Below are 19,943 nucleotides of genomic sequence, written 5' to 3' on the forward strand. Positions count from 1 at the left end.
GTAGTGGTGCATTAAGTTTTGATTCACAAATGATGTCATTATTGTTTACTAGATGGCGCTAGTAACACATCGTTTTTAAACTGTTTTTTTATTATTATTATTATTGGACTTACGTGGTACAGTGACTTTCATTTCGAGCTAATAAACATTATATCTTAAAGCGCCTTCCACATTTCTGTTGCTAATTTTATGACACGGACTATATCAACAGTAATTAAATGTATTTTTGATTTCAAAAGTGGTTTGTATCTAAAGTGATTGCAATAAATATTACCTTCTATTAATTTTGTGGATATAACAGATCAAATTTTGTAAAAATGTAAATAATAAAAATGTAATAAATGTTTATTATAAATCCTAAATCCAAACACGGTATGGAAAATGGAAGACCAAATGCTGGATCCTTCAGCCTCAGGACTCATCAAGACAGCGAAGGGGAAGGTCATATCGAGAGATTAATAATCAATATAGAGTGGTTAACACCTAAATAAAACAATTTATTCGATTTTTGTCTATACTACATACTCTATATAATTTGATCGTGGGGGTCATATATCTCAGTGTGATGTAATATCGCGGTTTGACATTTGTCACTAACAAATAAAGTAGGTACCCTATTTATTTAATACAAACATGTCACTTATTAATACGATAATTTATTTATTCATAGACACGTAGTCGTGTGTTACGAAATTTTACGATGAGAAAGGATTACTTACTACATCTGTACTTAGTCTAATATTAGTCTAATTCGGAGCGACATGGCTTCCCAGTCTATTGCCAGCGTGCTAGGACGTTGTCTTCCATTTACTGCCGTGGCGTATGCATGCTAGTGTCGTCCGTACAGTTTAATAGAGATTTTTTATTTTTATTCCGAATTAAAAATAAAAGTTATTACAAACTGATCTTTGTTTAATTTCTCATAAACCCATGAAAATAAAACACAATGAAAAACATAGCATTATTTCGTAAATTGATTTTATTCAGTTTTATAAATAGTTTAAGCATTTACAACTTTTATAAGTAAATAAATAAATACATCTTTTACTGCACATTTTATGACGGCTAGTGCCATCTATTGGCGAGAGGGTACAACACTGAATCTCAGAATCTCTTTAGATTTCGGTTTTTTTAGCAGTTAAATGAATTTGACCTGTCAACCCGATTGACATGTCATTGACAATTCTTTTCATAAATTAAAATGTTTCCTTTAAGTAAAATGAGCTAAATAAAGGATTTACGGCAGTTTCCCTTCAGGGCCTATAACTTTTTTCCACATCCACTCAACACATTGAGGGCTATCGCGTATGAATTCGCCGCTAGAGGCGCTAGTGTAGCGTGAGGTCTCCGAAATATCAAATCTCATAGTTTTTGGGTGAGCTACGCGGGTTTATTTATAATTGGAATAATTTTGTGAATATTTTGCATTACCTGAAATTAATTATGGAAATAATGCGTTACGGGGCAATGAATGTCTGTGCTTTGAGACAGTTTTGTATTTCGGAAACTTTTGTCCTCCCTTTTTTCCGAACACAACGGGATACGCAACACTGTGGTTGCTCGATATTTTTATGGGACGGTTGTAAAGTGTATTAAATATGTTTTTAATGTAAAATTTGTTTTCACGTCCGTAATAACAGACTTTGAAAGCCACACTTATAAATCTCACGCAACACGATACGACAAAAACGACAAAAAACGATAGCCCTCCTTGAAGACTGGAATGTCATCAAAACTGTCTTTATTAATACCCGATCTTTTCGAATATCCTACAATCATCAACCTGTGAAAACGTCACAAACTCCATTTTCATCCTTGTGTGTCTCGTGCTTGGCCAATAGATGGCGCCGCAGGCCGCGTTTGCGCGAGTAGGTGGCGCCACAGTGGCGGCAAGCGTGCGTCTGCGAGCGGTGGTGAGAGGACTCAATGTGCTCGTCGAGACTCACTTTATACCCGAACTTTTTGTCGCATATCGTGCACTGTAAAAATAAATTAAAAATGACCTAATCAACATTCATACGTTTATTCTGCAAGTAAAGCAAAGGGCTCTTTTACATGTCGCGTTTTTATACTACCAGCGCTATCGGAAAGACCATAATTGCCAAGAAGAATGCGCCGCAAGAAACTTGGCAGAAAGTCATTTTTCAAAACATAATATAATTATGTAGTAGATTAAAAATAAATACCCCTGGTGTTGCAGATGTTTATGGGCGGTGGTGATCTCTAAATAAAAAAAATACTACATACCAAAACTCATTGAAATCCGTCCAGCCGTTTTAACATGTAGAAGTAACAAACATACAACAGTGTACACACAAACTTTCGTATTTATAATATTAGTAGGATTTTCAGGAATTAGAAATTAATATTCAGCTTATTTTTGAAGTTACTTCACGGTTTCAGCTCCTTAAAAGAAATGGGGGGTATTCAAGTGGGTGTCACCTCGAATTTCTTCAATCCAAGATGACGGCGGCGGTGCGCGCGCAGGTTGGAGCTGGAAATGCAACGCTGTGGGCACATGTCGCAGCTGTACGGACGCTCGCCTGTGTGCTTCCTGGAACACAACCACCGCTTCTTTTACTACGGATCACGCAAAAAACAGAGACAGAAAAAGAGAGAAAAGATGTATTTACAAATATTCGATACTAGCTTTTGCCAGCGACTTCGCGGTAGTTTAAAACTTTTTTGATCCCACAGGAATCATACATTATTAGGGACCATACGCGGGAATTTAACTGCCTACGTCTTTATTATTTTTTGTTTAAATGACAAAAGGAAAAAATAGTGTCTAATACTTTCTGATAATCTAACTGAGTGACTAAATGAATGTGACTTATATATCGTCACCACAGACCTCATATGTATGGAGATAGACCTTTACCCCCTTATTCATAAAACTTAACAAGCCTATGTTAACTAACAAATGCTTTGTCCCTTTCTAACAAATACAAATGTCGAAGTGACAGATAAGGACAAACGAATTTTAGCGGCATTTTAACTAAAATAGGTTTGATTGTCGTTTATGAATAAGGGGGTTAGAGTTTACCTACCTTGCGTGTAAAAAGTTTGATGCACGGTCAAGGTTTTGTCCGACCTAAATGCGCGATGCGTTTTGAAAATGCACGGCGGCACGCCTTTGAATCAGTACCGTGCGGTCTTGATTTCCCATCACTAAATCTCGCTCGTGACGTCATCGTAGGTACGAAAAATTCGACACGCTAGGTTCTCATACAGTTTGAAGCGCTCTTTTCGTCTATCTCGATATAAGGTCTATGATCGTCACTAATTATAAAACTCGTTTATCAACATCAATCATTTTCTGAGTGGACTTTATGTGCATTGTTCCAAAGTTCAATTTTTTTGGCGTATTGATTTGAGATAATTTTTTTCAAAGTAGCGGCAACATTACTATTTTTTATCTAGGATTCTAGCTTATTATTAGAAGGACATTTGATAGCAAGTCACACCTGATATGTACAGTGAGCGACGAACGTTGTGTAGAGCGGAAACCGCAGTGCGGGCATACATGCTGCTTCGTGCCTGTGTGCGTGAGTTTGTGCTTGTGTAAGTAGTCTTGCCGCGTGAACACACGGCCACAGCTCTGTAGAAAATTAAATTTAAAGTATTATCATCATCCTAGCCTGTATACCCACTGCTGGGCACAGAGGGCTTGGGTCATAGTTCCCACGCGGACCCAGTGAGGATTGGTAACTTTACACACTCCATTGATGATGTTTCCACATGATGTTTTGATGTTTTCCCCTTCACCATTAAGCTTGTAAATTTTAAATGTAATAAAAATTTAAAGAATAAATTTTTATAAATAAAAACTATTTTTTAGGGTTCCATAGCCAAAATAGCAAGAATGGAAACCATATAGTTTCGTCATGTCTGTCTGTCTGTCCGTCAGTGGCTTAGCTTAGAGACTATCAGTACTAGAAAGCTGTAATTTTGCATGAATATATGTAGCAATTATTCCAACAGTGGTATAATAAAATTAGGCCAAAAAGGGGTGTTTTTTTCCATCTAACCTATAATAATAATAATAATTTATTTGTTGAAAGCAGGTGTACATAAATGATCTTAAAACTATTCTGAATCTCCACTTTCTACCTAAAGATAGGCGTACAAATTTAAATATACCTATAGTGTGGTGTGTGGTATTGTTGGATAGGTCTTTTAAAATAGGGATTGTGAAGATGATTTACCCATGTTATTTACTTTAGGCTATCCTATAGAAATATATATCTATCTACAAAATACTTACTTCACAAACATAATTCTTTTTTTCATTCCCATGTTTAGAAACATGCTCCTTTAATCCCTCTCGAGTCTTAAACGAAATGCAACATTGCTTACATTTAAAAAGTTTGTCCGGCAACTCTATGGCCACATTATCTCTATGATCTCTCATATGTGCTTCGTACATTCTACGCTTGGGCAAACATCGCTCACAGACCATGCAACGGTAGCCGTCTTTTAAACCTTTACAAAAATTAATTTCGTGCCCTATTCTAGTTTTGCGACTTTTAAACCTTTTCTCACAACCAAAACACTTGTAAAAGTTGCCCTCAATACCATGGGATACGGAATTGTGTTGCGTCAAATGTTCCAAAGTTTTCAAATCTAATCTACAAATGTTACAGTATGTTGGTGACCTTTTTGGTATGTAAGTTTGTTTTAATTTAACTTTCTTTTGTTTCTTTTCATTTTCACTTGAGTCTGAATGATGGAAAGTTTCTAAGAGTCCATCAAAATTATCATCTTCAATGTGCGTAGAAACGTGTTTTTCTGCTTTTATTGGTAATTCCGATTGGATGGAGTCTTTTTTAATCTCTGTACTATTAGTTTGTAAGATTTCTTTTAACCTTTTATCGGTTTCTTGACAGAAATTCTTGAAGTAGTAGAACCTTTTTATTTCATCGTAGCAAGCATTGCACACTTTATTCGGGTAACAATCATGTGCAAGGTTAATGTCTAGACAGTCTCGTATTTGATCTAAAATGGAGCTTTTAGATTCACACTCATTTTCGTAAGTTTTTGCCATTAATTCTTGTACAGCGTTTCTTTTCCAGCAAAAGCGGCACACATCCTCTTGCAGGAAATATTCGATATTATAATCTTTACTGTAAACAAGCAAGCTTTTATTATACATGGTCTATTCGATTATTATCAAATACTATTCACACTAAAGCTAAAATAAAAATATTCAAAATTTATTTACAAATACAAAATATTTGACGTATGCCAAACGACAAAAGGTCCAACCAAATAAAAACAAAGCACAGGCGTTTTTCGTTGGCATTAATCTCAAGCGGTCTTCATTCAATTGCTATTGCCACATCCAAGCTGCAAATGGTTTGAGTTCAAAACTAAATTACGCCTTTGACAAACCGCTATCTATTGCCGAATAGCGCTACTACAATAATTATATATTTTTATGCTAGATGTCACTACTAAGCGCAGTTTTAGTGTGATGTGTAGTTTTCGTTTTCAACATAATACTCGTACAGTCACCAGCATTAATATTGCTACAGCGGAGCGTCCAAAATATCTGACACGTCCTTCTGGCCCTAGAAATAGACTCGTCTCAGATATTTATGCACGCTTGTTGTATCAGATATTGGTGCTGGTGCCTGTACCATGTATATCAAGGTCTATATATGTGTATATTTATTTCGACGATCTCAGAAAAGTTCCTAACGATTTTAATGAAATTGGCAGTGATTTCGGTTTCTAGGGCAAACAATTAATCTAGCTTAGTCTTATCTCTTGTAAACACCATGTTAGCCCGACAGATCGGCCGACCAGTTAGTTACTTCCAGTTACTGTAGTTATTAATGATATTTTTTCACGAAATAAACAAGTAACCCTAGGGGGGTAATCTGTGGAAGAAACACAGGCCAGAGATCATCTAATGACTTTGGTTAGCCCAAGCTAAGGTAAAATGCCTCACGTGCTACTCCAGTGTAACATGGGCAAACTGTTTGACAAAAAGTGTGGAATTATTTGACTACATATTTTTACAAAAAAAATACAAATTTGTTTTAAAAATTTTAATGTTGTCCAGTTATTCAAAACATTACAACATCTCACTTACAACTAACTTATAATTATTAACTTCAAATAAAACATTTTGTTTGACTTAAAATTAACACGAGTTCAAGTTGGGGTCCATAGCAAATTAAAAAAACCTGCTTAGGAATCCATAACTATAATATGGAATATTCATGTCTAGTTTAAATTAGACTATAAAATGGCGTCATATTTAAAAGCTACCTAGATATTCAACAAATACTCAATTCATAGTTACTAGCAGTTTATTTACTTGAGTGTAGTTAATGTATGTCTACACAAGTGTCACCTCAGAATCTTATATTTTTAATATATAAAAATGAATTCCTATTTCCCTTGGTCACGGCATCACACGTGAACGGCTGGACCGATTTCGCTAATTCTTTTTTTGTTGTTTGCTATTGTCAGAAGGTTCTTATAAAAGAAAATTTAGAAAGTAAAAAAAAAAACTACACCGTGGGCGAAGCCGCGGGCACCAGCTAGTGTACAATAATAATACACGCCCTGATAATTCATGCCCTTATATAATGTGCCTACAATACAATGTGTGTATAGATATACAGCCATTGAATCAAATGTATAGACACCGACCTTACGGCTAGAGGCATGAAGGAGTGCATATTTTTGATCTTAAAACACACGAAAAAACAGGGAGTAGGTACAGTCAAATGAAAAATTAGTATCTATTTGAACCACTCAAAAATATGTAACTATGGCCTTATTGCGTTGGAATAAGAGACTGTGGTCTTATTTTTGAAACTTTGAAGAACTTCATATTTTTACACTTGACTGTACACTATTGTAGTAAATTCCCATGTGATTATTCAGGCATATATAAACTGCACTTTTACCTAGCAAGTTTCAAACTTATTCACATCTATAAAACTAAAATTTCACTGGTGTTGCAATCAATGAGATTGTTGCATCGCAAAGATTTTTAAACCCAAATGATTAAGTTTACAGGAGTGACACTGGCAGTATATACAAAATTTGCACTCTCAGAGTGTGTGAACTTAACTGTTTCTTGATTGCATACTGGTTTATACTGTAACAACTCATGTTTACATAGGTCATTTACCTATAGCATAATATAACCAGACTAACAAACTGCATCAAATTTCATAGTCTGGCATGAATATGTTGCAGTTTGAATCTCTGGTTGGGGATCCAGGCTTTTCACAGAAAATATTTTTGGCAAATGATACATATCCCAACTGTTTCATAATGGATAAACAATTTTTTTTCTGGCACTGTTAATTATTCAGGACTATCTTGTATTACCCTACAGTTAGGGTTAAGTTAATTTCCTGAGACCCGATGTAAAATTTCTGTTTTCACAATTTGAACCGAACATCAATCAAGTAAAGTTAATTTTTTTTTATGTCCTCTAGTCAGGACCGGGGGACCCAGAAGGTTAAGTTAGGTTAGTTTTATAAAAATCCTGAAATAAATAGTTTAAAAATAAATTGTTCTTCCATATGAAACAGTTTGGAAACGAATCATGTGGCCACCAAATTTTCGGCGAAAAACAAAAGAACCCTCTGTTTGTAAATGATTACTTAAACTCTCACTGAGACATAAAAACATTTAATAAACTATCCCTCATTCTGCTTCAGCGTCTTGATGTTTGTCCTTCTTCTTCTTCTTTTTCTTCTCCTTACGTACTTCTCCGTCTCCCTCTACTTCCATCGTAGTGTCGGCAGCTGTAGTCTCACCTTCTGCAGTCTCATCTAAGTCACGCTTCTTCTTCTTTTTCTTTTTCTCAGATTTCATTTCAATGGAGTTATTTGTGTCATCCGCATTTGCCGTGCTGGCTGTACGCTTCCTGCTTCCATCTTCTGCTTCTTCTGCGGCACCATTTGCGTCAGTCTTAGGCTTACCCTTATTGTAATCCTTGTAGCTGTTTAGCCACTCAGCAGGCGTGTTTTCATTAGGTTTGCCGAATTTATCTAACTTTCCTTGTTGAATCAGGGTCTTCTTCTGTGACGCCTTAGGTCCTAAGCCCCATTTTCGTGGATAGGTATCTCTTTCCATGATAACCCGTTTTAATTTAGCAGCAACTCCATGATCACAAGATGCCATTGTCGAAGTTGTCATTAGTGCAACAGCCAACGCTATCGCCTCTCCCTTTGTTGTCACGATAACAATTTCTTGATCAATTTCTATACCGTCTTCGTATCTTAGAATACCAGGTAGGAGGACTTTAGCACCGTAGCAGATGGCATTGACTGCACTGTCTTTTACGAAGATCCTCTTGTGCGCTACTAATAGACCTTCAAGAGGGTTGATAACCCTACGCAGGTAAGTTTCGTCTTTGTGATTTTCATAAGCCCATTGAGCGTCTAGGATATCATGCATTGTCACCATGCCTTCTTTCTCTCCTTGGATACCGGATCTGACTCTTCTAAGCTCAATCATTTGACCACCGACTCCAAGCATAAGTCCAAGATGTACACACATGGTTCTGATGTACGAGCCAGCCTCACAGCTGACCCAGAAGACACCAATGTTGCGTTCTGCATCAAAATCAAGGAGTTTGCTGTCATACACGGAACGGACACGAAGTTGACGTTTCACAGCTGATATTAGCGGTGGCCTTTGGAACAATGCACCTCGCAGCTTTTCTAGACCTTGTGTGACTTTTTTGATGCTCTCCACAGCAGAATGCAAACTGAAAACTGCCACATACTCCTTACCAGCGTTTTGTTGAGACTTTACTAACCTTGTTGCTCTGTCCACACAAACGATAAGACAGCCTGTCACCTTGGGATCGAGCGTGCCAGAGTGACCGGTTTTTTCTACTTTCAGGATCCGTTTTATCCAGGAAACCACCTCGTGGGAGCTCGGGTTGCTCGGTTTGTCGACGTTGATGAAGCCAGACTTCACGTAATCGGCGATGGGTCGTTTTAATGGCGAGTTTCCGAAAGGCAATGGCGTGTAGTGGTTAGTACGCACGTTGAGTCGGTCGAAGTTTTTTAACAACAAAGGCCAGTAAGCAGTGTCCAGCTTCTTGACACTTTCCGAGGGCTCGATCTTGAAGTCTCCGAGCTTCTGAAACGCGCCCAACGACACACCATCCTTGTTTTTCTTCTTCTTTTTCTCAGATAAAACTTCCGCACCGGGTTGCAATACTTCCGTCATTTTCGATGAATTATGTATGCGCGTTTGTTTTTCACGCGCAGAGCGTCTTGGCACACTTATATAAGTGAAATACGTTGATTATTTGGAGCACTTGCGTCGTTCACTGATTAAAACGCACACGTGCTATATTTTTGGGTTAGAGGTTAGCTTCGGAAATGTTTTTCGGCCAAATAATGAATGAAGGCAGGCAGGCAAGGCACTTTTTGAGTATGGCAACATTTTTATTTTTCTTTGTCAGAAAGCGTTCGTAATAAGTTTGTTTTAGTCACAAAATTAATAAAATAAAATACAACTTGGGTATAATTTTAAAGAGCAAAATAGAAAAACTCATATTTGTTATTAAATTAGTATTAGGGTTCGTGTAATTTAGTACCAGAAAAAATAGCAATGAACGTACCTATTTTTTTTTGTGATACCAGGGTAATAATAAAGCGCTAAGTTAATGATTATTTTAAAACGTATTCGTTTGACATAAATTGAAATGTTAAATGCTGGACTATCAATTTATTATTATGCAAGGTGTCGGTGTCTGTGTAATTTTTAATTTAAATGATTTCCTTAAAACTCATTATCTTTTTATTGCTATTATTTAAATTATCAGGCAGGCAGTTGGAAGCAACTAGAGGTGAGACGTATTTACTAGAATAGGTTTTGGCTTGGACGCGTGAGTACGCGTTCCCTCCCGCCCGCGATTCTTTTAGTGTTCGAGTATTTAGGAGTACGGCGGCTGACAACGTTCCGTCAACTTGAAAACAAGCTTTTATTTACACTTTTTAATTGAAAAATTTATAAAAATTGCAAAATTTATAAAAGTATGAAGGGAAGTTTTTAGTCGGTATTTAATATAAGTTAAAATTAAAAAAATATGAAGTTTGGAGACTGAACTGTGACGTTGAATTCGATTCGATTCGATTATTCGTTAAAACTAGTAGATCGCAATCACGGGAGTTATTTACTCATTTTGTACGCAATGAGTCAATTGAGTTAAGAACTCGTAGATACTCGTGGACCTAGTCTTTTTGTGGATGCGTACTCGCAAGACTCAGTCCGCGTTTTGCCTAGTACGTCTCACCTCTAGAGCAACTGATAGGTGACTGAGGGGCTACTACGAAATTCCGAAGTTCGTATCGCACCGTCTTTTTCACTCGCGTAGTAAATGACAAGCGTCTGCGGGACGGCAACATACGATGTTGGAGTTTTGCAGTTCGTAGTATAGGGCTTGTTCCTAGGTCAAGTATTATTTCTACTGCTAATGTGTGGGTGTAGGTTTTTTAAGTATGAAATAAAAAATAAATTACATAAAATTTTACTACATTATGAACTATGTATTACTGTTTGTTTTTTTATAGGTAAATACAATTTATATAAACTCATTCATTATTGTGATGAATTTTACAATTGAAGTAAAATCTATTCTGAAATACGTACTTTGCTGTGATTGGTTTTGAATTTCAGCCATGACAGTTCATCAAATCTAAATTATTTTTGTGATAAATATAAGAAAAATCTAAGGAAGTAAAATGTGACCTCAATGGCATTCTTCGCCCGACAGGAATAAGTTCATGTAGCGGCGTCGTGGCGTGGTTATTTCATCAAAATGGTATGGCAATATAAAAAAAAAAAAAAATGTCAAAATTCATTCATTGTCAGTCAAACAAATTGACATGGATGTATGTCAAGCTCACGTATCGTATCGGCGTTTTATCTGAGTTTCGCAAAATAAATAAGTATTTTTAACACAAGTACTCTAAAATGGCAGGCGTACTTTTCGAAGACATATTCAACGTGAAAGACATGGACCCAGAGGGCAAGAAATTCGACCGAGTGAGCAGATTACACTGCGAATCTGAGTCGTTTAAAATGGACCTGATTTTAGACATAAATTCTTGGATATATCCGATGGAGCTTGGTGACAAGTTCCGGCTGGTGCTGGCGACCACGTTACGGGAGAACGGGTATCCTGACGGCGGCGAGTGGAACCCGTTGGATACGGAGGGAAACCGCGCCGACAGTTTTGAATACGTGATGTCGGGGAAAGTTTATAGGTTAGTTTCGTGTTTATTTCCCTACGCATCTTAGAAATGAGTAGCATCACTATCACGCAAATATTTCGGCGAATACATAATTTCATAGTTGATGAACTCTATACTAATCTCTACAGTCAAATGCTAAAATATTGTAACTATTGAAACCACTCAATAATACCACAGCCTTATTACATTGGACATAGGCGTGCATTGGATCAATTTCAAGGTAGGCAGCGCCTTGGGCTGGCGGCGCGCAGCTGCGGCGCCAGCTACCGCAGCTTAACGGTTTCCTACGTGTTGATCTGTACTTAATACTATTGTTGTGTCTTGTGTTGTGAATAAATGTATTTTCTTTCTTTTCTTTCTTTCTTTCTTAACCTGGAAATGACCTAATACACCCTGACCAATGACATTGAAACTTATTTCTTGTTTAGGCTGTATGTACCTTTTTTTGAAGAGTGGAGTAAGTTCATGTTTTAACATTTCACTGTCCATGAAGATTGGCCTACAACCTGTGAACGTACATTGCACAAATTAAATTCTAATTTTGCATTCATACATAGTGAGGAAACCTGTACAACCTGTGAAGTAATCGGTGGCGTGTGTGTATTGAGAACTATGGCCCAAGCTCTCTCATTTTGAGTGGAGGTCTGTTCTCAGCAGTGGGACATAGTAGGCTTGGATAATGATAATGATGAATCTATTCTGATTTTCTGTTACATATAATTTGGGACACCCAAAACACGTCTAACCTACACTAACAGCGCCGCCAGGCTTGGCTTTACTTTGATTTTCTTAGTGGTTGGCAACGCATCTGCTGGTGTTGCAGATGTTTATGGGCGGTGCGGTGAACTTGCTTGTTTGCCATTCAGTTGAATAAAAAAAAAAAAAGAAAGGCCGGCTTTTATTTTGTGTGACGGGAAAACAACCTCTGTATTTTGCTTAAATGATGGTTTAAAGTTAAATAGTTTTCAGTTATTCACATTTAACCATCACGCAATCAACAACTTTTTTGTGTAATTTTGGATAAATTCTATGTTAAAACATGATCGAAACTGGTAACAAAAAGGTATATTACAAGTAATTAATTATGCACCATTGTAAAGCATTACAGTGGTGCATGGTTGCTTAGGACACAGGTCCATGCTCAATTTAAATCAGCAGAAGTTGTGGTTATTAAAACAAATGAGACTAGAATGTACTACCTACTTCCTTAGTTCCTGCACACAAGTTAATGTTACAAATATTACAGGATAGAAGGTGACGAGGCAGCCTTGGAGACAGCATCCCGGCTCGCAGCGTATGTATCCTTTGGAGGCCTGCTCATGAGGCTGCAAGGAGACGCTAACAATCTGCACGGATTCGAAGTTGACCAGCACATGTATTTGTTGATGAAGAAGCTGGCTTTCTGAATCATATCTATATGGAGACTCACCTGTGTTTAACACCATTGATTAGCAGGGAGCGAAACTTTGATGCCGGTGACAGCCGTATGACCTCAAGCTCCATACAGTGTTTTTATCTAGATTATAGATAATCACTAACAACTTATTGGCCTCTTTGGTTTACGGGTATTGTGTGGGATGCACCTATGACTGGTTTTTTTTGGGAGAGTGAAACAGCTTTTCTTTCTTCCAGGGTTGTCAGCCAAGTCCCAGGTCGGTCCAGTTGAGGAGATGAGCCCGGTGAGTCGACGACGCAAGACGCGGCAATGTTCCTACTTTTATAGGCGGGCTCATCCCCTCCACACTACCGACCTGCGTCCCCCCGATATCATCTTTATTGTAATAAAATCCTAACTTATCATGACTGGCGTTATTATTGCGACGCAGCGCACGCTCTACCAAAACTACGATACATACACATGCCCGTTTGCCACCGCGCGATGCACATAACCGAACCGTGGCTGATTTTTCCTCGCAAATCTGCCCCACCACCGGGGTATAATACTCGCCCGGATTCGCGAGTCGATCAGACTCGGTTAGCGCGGCGGCTTGGCGGACCGAATAGGCTTTGCTTACATTAAACTATGGCTAAAATTGTACTCTACTTAAAGCCTATTCGGACCGCCACGAAATGATAGACAATGAGGACTATAATTTATTTCAGGTTTACAATGAATCTCTTACAAATTTACATATCACACTTAAATATTGCAATGACTTAACTCTACGATACAAAATACGCGCGCGCGGGCTGCCTATCCAGTACGCGTGCACTCGATAGCGTTGTCGTCCGGAACAGATATTTTATTGACACTTGAGTCGGCCAGTACTTTACTTATTATAAAACATCCTATATGCCAATTTGCGTCATAATGACGTCACACCGGCATCAAAGTTTTGCTCCCTGTTGATTAGTTTAAATGTTATGTGAAATTTTAAAATACTTACTTACTTAGAGTAGGATTGCAGTAACCCAAAGTGGTTCTTAGCCTCCAAGGTTTTTTTTCTGTACTATTTGGATGATTAAACTGTTTTTTTTTTAATTGTGTTATAATACTTTGGGTGAGCTAAGAATGGATCTTCTTTAAAAGTGTTTAATGCAGGCGCGGCCTTTTAATGTAAATCTTAGCAGATAAGAAAATTAGTTGTAAGATTAAATTGTATATTTTCAATTTGTATTTTTTCTTTCCTGCTCTATGTATGTTTACGACTTACGTCGGGGATATTTAATTATTATGTGCTCTTCATTTAGTGATATTAAGAAATAGTTGCAACGCTGCCACATTTCGTGAATGTGAGTAAAATGAACTATTAAAAACCTGTCAAGGTGCATGAGTAGTCATTCTTTAATTAAATTGAAAATTTAATTCACGCTGTTGCTCTATAGTTGTGGTAATGACTACAGATTTCTATTATATGGCATTTTCAACCGACTTCAAAAAAGGAGGTTCTCAATTCGTCTGTATGTTTTTCCTGTGTGTTTGTTACGCGATAACTCCGCCAATTGTGGTCCGAATTTTAAAATATTTTTTTTGTTCTAAAGAACATACTTCCGAGGTGGTCCCATTGATACCAATTTAGGGTCTGATGATAGGATCTTAGAGAAATCGAGGGCAACCCTCAAATTTTAAAAGCACCTATAGCGATTTTGGCGTTTATAACACCAAGTCAAGTATTTTTTTTTTGATTGTGTAATTATTGATTTATTTAATTAAAAACAAAACTGTCCTATACTTAACAACCTTACCTATATAAAATAAAAATAGAAGCTAAAACTAAAACAAATTACATAAAGCAAGCTTAGGCAAGGTCCTGAAGATGCTGGCGGCGTTTCCTCTTTGAATAGCCAAGCTAATAAAGCTCTTCCGTCCCCTGTGACGTCTACTAACCTTTTCGAAATTTCTTTAAAAAGTTTTAAGGCGCTAGGACCCCACGGACCAAGGGTCTCGACTTCGAATGGGACAAAGTCAAATTCGGTGCCTAGCCTAGACAGCCTGTATTTGGATAATTTTGCCTTTTCAGCCATTTCGGATGCTGCACCGGCTCTGTTGCAGTCAAGTATTTACATTCAGAAAGTATCATTTGGTGAACTGGACCTGATAAAGACGATTGTAGGTACCGGTACTCTGTTAAAAAATAATATAACTATGCCGTGTTTGCGCTTAATGGAATCGTTGTGAGATGGAATTTGGCTACAAATCACTAAAAACCATAAAAAAAACTTTTTAACAAAAAATGGAACCGACTTCAAAGACCTTGAAAATAATTTTCTATTAGTTTGAAGTCGGTGCCTATGCACGAGCCAGCAGCAGGCCCCTCTTCCCCGCTGGGCACACTGGGCACGTGCCCAGGGCCCCGCGATGCATTGGGCCCCTTAGTCCCTATTCTAATGCCACACGGTTACCGAGAGCTACTTCACTCACGTTGTGCCCAGGGCCTTTAATAAGTGAAAGACGGCCCTGGCCAGCAGGAGTGATTGAAGCCCAATATATAGTATGTAAGTGAATTAGACGACTATAGTTCCACTCCTGCTGGCTCGTGCTGAGGCACCGACTTCAAACTAGTAGAAAAATATTTTCAAGGTTTCTGAAGTCTGTTCCATTTTTTGTTAGTTTCTCTAGTCACGTTTAAAACGCCATCTATTGTGTAATAGGATAATTATCATAAGTTGATATCTAGCGACGTGGCAAGATATTTTGAAATAGTAATGCATAATATTACTAAGAGATGTCACTAGTAGTTTTAAAATACAAGATTGCGGTGACTTTTACCCTAATATCAGAATAGAACTTTAGCAGAAATTAGTTCCCTTATCAGTACTAATAACTTAAAGTAATATTTGAATATTACAGGCTATGATATCATTTTAAACACTACTCATTCATGGGATTTTTTAGTTATAGTAAAACGCCACCTATCGTGTAATAGGGTAATTAATTTTCATAAGTCTATCGACGCGCTATCTATTGACGAGTAGCAAGGTCATTTAAAGTAGTAGTGCATAAAAATTCTAAGAGATGTCACTAGTAGTATCGAATGACCATATAACGCTAACTCGTCCAAAGATCAAAATTGAATCACCGTAAACTTGTGATAATACCTGTGATTTATCTTTATATTATCACGCTTAACTAAACAAAATAATTACAACCACCAAGGGACCACACGTCGAGGAATTATTACGTTACCTAACCTAAGTGTGGTAAATCACGGGTGTTACCTATTATAGTTTTGGCGAGACTATAAATTCCCTTATTAGTTTTAATTACTTACTCGTATTGTAACAATTAATTAGTAGTCAACGATATCATTATTTTCGACTGGTATCTCGCTTCGCAGTGCGCTGCATGTGGTATAGTCATAGCCGCGGGTATAAAGTAATTGAGGGAGTGAACTATACTTATTGTTCCCGAGAGCGTAGTTCCCAGGATACTGACGTGCGGAACAATTCCATGTCATGTTTGATAAACCCGTTCTTAGGGTTCTAATTAATCGTGATTTAAAACTTCACAATGCTACCAGATGTTAGACTAACGAACAAAAACAATCGTTTAAATCTTTCTGGTAGCATGGTGCACGGTTGTGTTGCTCTGATGATGAACTCTGGCTGAGTTCGAAACGCGTCAACGTAGTGTGGTGGTGATAGTTGGGTTTGCGTGATGTGTGTTTCTACAGCGGTAGCGGAGACGCTGCATGAACACACGCTTGTTGCATAGAGGTATGGCCATCGTAATCGTAAGGTCGCGGGACTCGCGGGTGAGCAAATTAACTAATTTTTTATAGTTCATTGATATGGACCTCCGCAAGCAAACTTACTCCTGATTCAATAAACAGCTATAAGGACCATTACGGCGCGGCCACATGAAATCGCTCGACGCTCGTTTCCAGCGTCAAATGTGGTCACGTGACTTATAAGTATAGCGTTAAAGCTGAAAATGTTGAGCTTTATCCCTGGGAAAAAAAACCTCATCAATTTCGTTAAAAACACTGTTATTTTTTTTTTCATTCACACCAATTCCTGTTATTTGTACCACTGCCACGACTGCTACTAAATGAGATTAAATCAGGTTCCAAGACCAAGATCATTCCTGGAAGAAGCCATCTTTTCGCTGCTGCTCGACGCGGCGACTTGACATTAGTTATTCTGTGACGATGCCACTTTTTTGAGTCGCGGGAAATTCAAAATCACCTACAAAATGGGGTCACGTGACCAGATTTATTGCTGCCACCGAGCGACGAGCGACTGCATGTGACCGCACCAGAATAGGTACTGGTAAAAAAATATCCAAATCTATACTCCGTTTAATTTAAGGTTTGTATTAACGGTCAAATTGTGGCACACGTTTCTCGGTATTTCGAACACAAATGGACTAAAAATACCTACATATACATTCATTGGCGATATTTATTATTTTTTATTACAGAAGTTGACACAACTTTAAGTATAGTTTCGTTGTTTCATTTAAATACGTGTTCCAATTTTACCGTTAAGTTTCAAATGTTAAAATAAATGGAGTATAAACTGCGTCTAAGAACCATGCATCATCAGAAGTTTGTAAAGTCAAGTAAGGGAGCGTGCACACGCGCGGCGCGTGGCGCTAACGAGCGCGTGTGGACGCGCCCTAATTGGTTTTTCAGTAACGATGATCGGTGACAGATCGACAAAACGCTCCTTAAGTCAAGCTCATTTTAACAATGAGTTAAGCTTTGAATGATTCTTTATTTAGAGGTCTCTACTCACTACATCGTGTCATACCATGACCGTATTAAGAACGTGTCAGTTAAAAACATATTCTTTGCATTGAAAAGTATGAGACTATGGCCAACCGTCGTCAAAAACGGGCTCCATATCGGCTCGCATACTTATCGAAAGTCCGAATGTTGTTTGTCAGAATGATCGTTTGTCAGAACTCTTTTTTCTCTGAATCCAATAATTGTTCAGAATACGGTATTGACAACTCCAGAATTTGCCATGTCTTATATATCATTTTGAAAATATAGGTATACAGACACACTGTTTACCGAAGAGAAAACTTAAATCGGTTGCAAATTGGATTTAATAGTGATTTTTTGAAAAATCTCTATACCTGTCTCTTTCCCAAACGATTTTCTCTACACAGCAAGTATGGCGCTACTTGCGTGTGATGTCACATGCAAGTATGTCTTTCTCTGTCTAATCTTGAATTACAAACCTTTATAATTTTGTTATTTGTAAAGGTAGCTTAAAACTTGTTTCTGTATTCGAAAACAGTCAGTGTGAAGTTTTTAATTTATAAAATATTAAAATATTCAAAAAAAATAGCGCATCAATGCGATCCTATAGAAAACTAGATACCTATAGGTTATGTTAGGTTTGTTTTATAACAAAAAATTGAGTTAGAGACCTTAAGAGTACCTACGTTTATCTTTAGTAGCGAGGCCCCTCTGTCTGTTCTCGTTGCCAGGTTCGGTTCAGGTAAAAAATGGGAATTGTACTTTCCAAAATCAAAACCAAAGTTTTTTCTACAAGTACCTATAGGCCACAAATGCTCTTTTTATGTCACTTTTTTAGTCCATCAGCGCTTTCGGAAAGACCTCATTGCCAAGAAGAATGCGCCGCAAGATACTTGGCAGAAAGTAATTTTTCAAAACAAAAATATTTGATAAATACAATAAACTTAACTACGAAAGGTAACATATCAAACTAAAAATAAAAATTAGATAGAAAAAAATAACAGGGATGTTTGAGGTCCCTCTAGTTAAATAAAAACCTGAGTCTAACCCCCACCGCGGATTTGACGGATAAATCGATGCCGTCTCTGTTTGTTTTGATCGAATAGACGGAGACGACATTACATTTATCCGTCAAATAAAATTAACCAATGGGTGGTGAAACAGCCCCTAAATATCTTATTAGAGGGAGCAATATAAAAGCACTTCCACATTCAGTGGAAAAGTAAAATAATTCCATCTTTAAAAATCAATTAGAGATGTAGGTGTGTTTAGATTTTAGAGGGAGGAGAGGGGATGCTCGTTTTTAATTAAAATTTGTACTTTAAAGTTGAATATTTCGCAAACAGATCACTGGCTCGAAAAATCGCCGTGATAACACCGCAATGGTTTTAAAAGATCTATCCAACAATACCCCACACTATAGGGTTAGTCGAGAAAAATAACACCCCCACTTTACGTGTATGGGAGGTACCCTAAAATTTTATTTGTTGTTGTTGTTTCTTTAAAAAAATATGGCTCTGTCATCGAGGACTTTTTGCCTGTAGTAGTTTTTGCCGTTGTACGGTAAATAAATTCTAGAAAACGAAATATGAGAGGTAATGGTGGATGAACGATGACAGCGCGAATCCCTAAAATTTTATTTATTTTACCACTTTGTCGGCGTGACTGATATTTTATGTACCTATTTCATGCCAAATTACAACTTTCTAGTACTAACGGTCTCTGAGCTTACACATGGCGAAACTATAAGGGTTCCTAGTTAGTAGTGAAAATCTTAACAAAGACAAACAGACGAATATTGGAACCTTAGTACCTAATAGGGTCCTGCACCCTTTAAAATTACAAATTAAATAGTTAAGATGGATGGATGGGTTTAGGCCAGATGACAGTGGTTAGGGAACCTGACTACGAAGCTTGAGGTCCCGGTTCGATTCCCGTTTCGGGCAGATACTTGTATGAAAAATACGAATGTTTGTTCTCGGGTCTTGGGTGTTTAATATGTATTTAAGTATGTATCATTATCTATCTATATAATTATATTCATCCGTTGCTTAGTAGGTACCCATAACACAAGCTTTGCTAAGCTTACTTTGGGACTAGGTCAATTGGTGTGAATTGTCCAGTGATATTTTTTTTTTTTTTTTTTAGTTAAGAAACATTAACTAGGTACTGTAATTTTAATAACAAGAGATCTCTTAGTTAAAAAAAAGAGTTGGCAAAAGCCAGGCAAAGCCGCGGCTATGAACTAGTCGGGTTGTTAGAGGATCGCGGCGGGAGCTGGCAACAGTTCAGTTTTCTCATTAAAACTTTGTCATTAAACTTGGCGGGGCGCTATTCTCAACTCATAATTTAATTAATAGAAGATTTAGATACAAATCTATTGAATGTTTTTCCGTCGTGTTTTGTCGGATAAGTTTGTATTTATATTGCTATCTCAATTAGCTCCAGAAAACTTCAGTAATAATATATAAGCTGGTTGAGAAAGCAAGATAACGCACTCTTCCGACAAAATACGATGGTTTTCAAAAAGAAGTGTAGGTAA

The 19,943-nt window shown here is 37.4% G+C and overlaps 3 protein-coding genes across 3 annotated transcripts; 1 reads left to right on the forward strand and 2 right to left on the reverse strand.

The window, feature by feature from the left end:
- Positions 1–960: 960 nt before the first annotated feature.
- On the reverse strand, positions 961–5,287 carry LOC141442833 (uncharacterized). Its single transcript, XM_074107961.1, has 4 exons — positions 4,268–5,287; positions 3,468–3,601; positions 2,443–2,554; positions 961–1,979 (listed from the first exon to the last, which is right to left on the reverse strand). Exons 1-4 carry the CDS (start codon positions 5,153–5,155, stop codon positions 1,779–1,781), a joined length of 1,335 nt encoding a protein of 444 aa, XP_073964062.1. The 5' UTR covers positions 5,156–5,287; the 3' UTR covers positions 961–1,778.
- Positions 5,288–6,041: 754 nt separating this feature from the next.
- LOC141442820 (H/ACA ribonucleoprotein complex subunit 4-like) lies at positions 6,042–9,388 on the reverse strand. Its single transcript, XM_074107936.1, has one exon. It carries the CDS (start codon positions 9,214–9,216, stop codon positions 7,678–7,680), a length of 1,539 nt encoding a protein of 512 aa, XP_073964037.1. The 5' UTR covers positions 9,217–9,388; the 3' UTR covers positions 6,042–7,677.
- A 1,471-nt stretch (positions 9,389–10,859) lies between these two features.
- LOC141442841 (DNA-directed RNA polymerases I, II, and III subunit RPABC3-like) lies at positions 10,860–13,157 on the forward strand. The gene is made up of 2 exons (XM_074107983.1): positions 10,860–11,261; positions 12,496–13,157. The coding sequence occupies exons 1-2, from the start codon at positions 10,969–10,971 to the stop codon at positions 12,653–12,655; spliced, it is 453 nt and encodes a 150-aa protein (XP_073964084.1). The 5' UTR covers positions 10,860–10,968; the 3' UTR covers positions 12,656–13,157.
- The last annotated feature ends 6,786 nt before the right edge of the window (positions 13,158–19,943 follow it).

Source organism: Choristoneura fumiferana, chromosome 26 (genome assembly GCF_025370935.1).
Source record: "Choristoneura fumiferana chromosome 26, NRCan_CFum_1, whole genome shotgun sequence".
NCBI lineage: Eukaryota > Metazoa > Arthropoda > Insecta > Lepidoptera > Tortricidae > Choristoneura > Choristoneura fumiferana.